Genomic DNA, 1,701 nt, shown 5'->3' with positions numbered 1-1,701 from the left:
GGAGGCGGATTAGCACAGAGAGGAGAGGGGCTCACTCACCTCCCTGGGACCCTAAGAGGGCTGCGCGCTCGGCCTCTCAAGTCCGAGAGGACACTTTTTGCACGTGGCTTTTGTGCAAAGGAACCCTTCAAGTCCCTCCCCACCGCGCTGGTCTGGGGGCCAAGGCCTGGCAGACCCCTCTACAGAGCCACGCGGTTCCCCCAGCCCGTGGACAGCTGTCAAGAAGACTCACCTTTCCCCAAGGTCCTGCTCGCTTCATCAGCCATTGTCTCTAGGCTGCTCAACACGCAACGCCCAACGCCACCGCCCTGGGGCTCGCCGCGCTGGCTCCAGGGACTCTTATGCTCCCATGCGTCCCTCCTGCCCAAATTCAATTTTGAGCCACTGGGCTCTCCGTAAGGCAGAGGGGAAGTGATCTGGGATGGGAGCTAGATAGGATAACTTAACCTGCAGAGGCATCGTCCCAGATTCCGAAGTGGAAGAGTGGTAGGAGTGGGCAAAACAAAAACCCTGAAAAGTACCCCTTGCTTTGAACACATGGGTATAGCATTTAGTGGGGTCTCTTCTCCTCATCAAGAATCCTGAACAGTGCCGGCCGAGTGGCTCAGTGGTTAAGAGTTGGCTTAAAAGACCCAGCTTTGAGCAACAGGGCTGCTGGGTGGATTCCCACATGTGCCAGTGACGTTGGGCCCGAGCTGAGCTGTCACTGAGTTGCCAATAGGTGGCAAGATGACTCAGCTGGTATAACAATAGGATTGCCTATTTGACGGTGGGCTATGCCAACCCGCAACTAAGACTGAACTCGGCACCTTGAGCTGAGCTGCCACCTGGATGGCTCAGTGTATAGAGCGTGCACTCTTAACAACAAGGCTGCTGGTTCGACTCCTGCATGGGATGGTAGCTATATCCACCCACAACTAAGATTGAACACAGCACCTTGAGCTTAGAGGCCACAAGCTGCTGACCGGAAGCCAGATGGCAACCTGGTGCCTCCACAACTAAGATTGAAGAACAACAACTTGGCTGGTCTCCTTCCCCAATTCCCCAACACTGTTCCCCTCTCCCAATTCCTCAATAAAATCTTTAAAAAAAAAAAAAAAAAGAATCAGTGGACAATGCATTTAAATTCCAGCATGTATTTCAAGGGAGTTTAATAAGAATTGACCAGGGTTAACACTAACGTTTTCTTTCCCATTCCAAGCCCTCCCTCCTGTATCTCTAAGACAATTGGCCACATCCTCCGTATAATTAGTACTTAAAAAAATAATAATAAGGCGAAACTTTTTCATGATATAGCAGATAAGAAGTAAAACTTGTTAGTGTTGAGATCTTGTACGACCCTGAGAGTGTCTTCTTAAATTTTGTGCCCTAGACACCTCACCGGTCTCACCCTAGTTCTGGCCCTATTTATGAGATTTTACCCAAGCTATGAAAAACCGGTAATGAATTAGAAACAAGATACCTAGAGGCAAAGAAAACTTTGTGATCTCTCCCCACCCCTCAGCATAAAATTCAGAGAAGATCCTTTATAATTGCTAAGGTCGCATGTCAACAGCCCAGCAATACAAGGGCCACTTGGATAGCTAGTTCTTCCGTGTACATGAGAGGAAGGAGGTAGCTGGCCTTTGCTCTAACCCTAAGAAGCTGAGATCCTGAAATTTAGCAGATGGAAAGATAATTCCTTTAATTTTACATGATTGA

At 49.0% G+C, this 1,701-nt stretch overlaps 1 protein-coding gene across 1 annotated transcript in view; it reads right to left on the bottom strand.

Moving 5' to 3' along the window:
- The window catches only part of LOC109379590 (glutathione S-transferase omega-2-like), a 19,147-nt gene extending 18,797 nt beyond the window's left edge, over positions 1-350 (bottom strand). The window contains exon 1 of the mRNA XM_019636257.1: positions 233-350. Coding sequence (XP_019491802.1) covers positions 233-266 — 34 coding nt within the window. The 5' untranslated portion in view covers positions 267-350. The remainder of the gene's footprint in view (positions 1-232) is intronic.
- Positions 351-1,701: the final 1,351 nt, after the last annotated feature.

This window comes from Hipposideros armiger, unplaced genomic scaffold, assembly GCF_001890085.2.
Source record: "Hipposideros armiger isolate ML-2016 unplaced genomic scaffold, ASM189008v1 scaffold_28, whole genome shotgun sequence".
Taxonomy (NCBI): Eukaryota; Metazoa; Chordata; class Mammalia; order Chiroptera; family Hipposideridae; genus Hipposideros; species Hipposideros armiger.
Note: the sequence above shows the minus strand (reverse complement) of the source record. Positions and strands in the feature narration are given on the sequence as shown.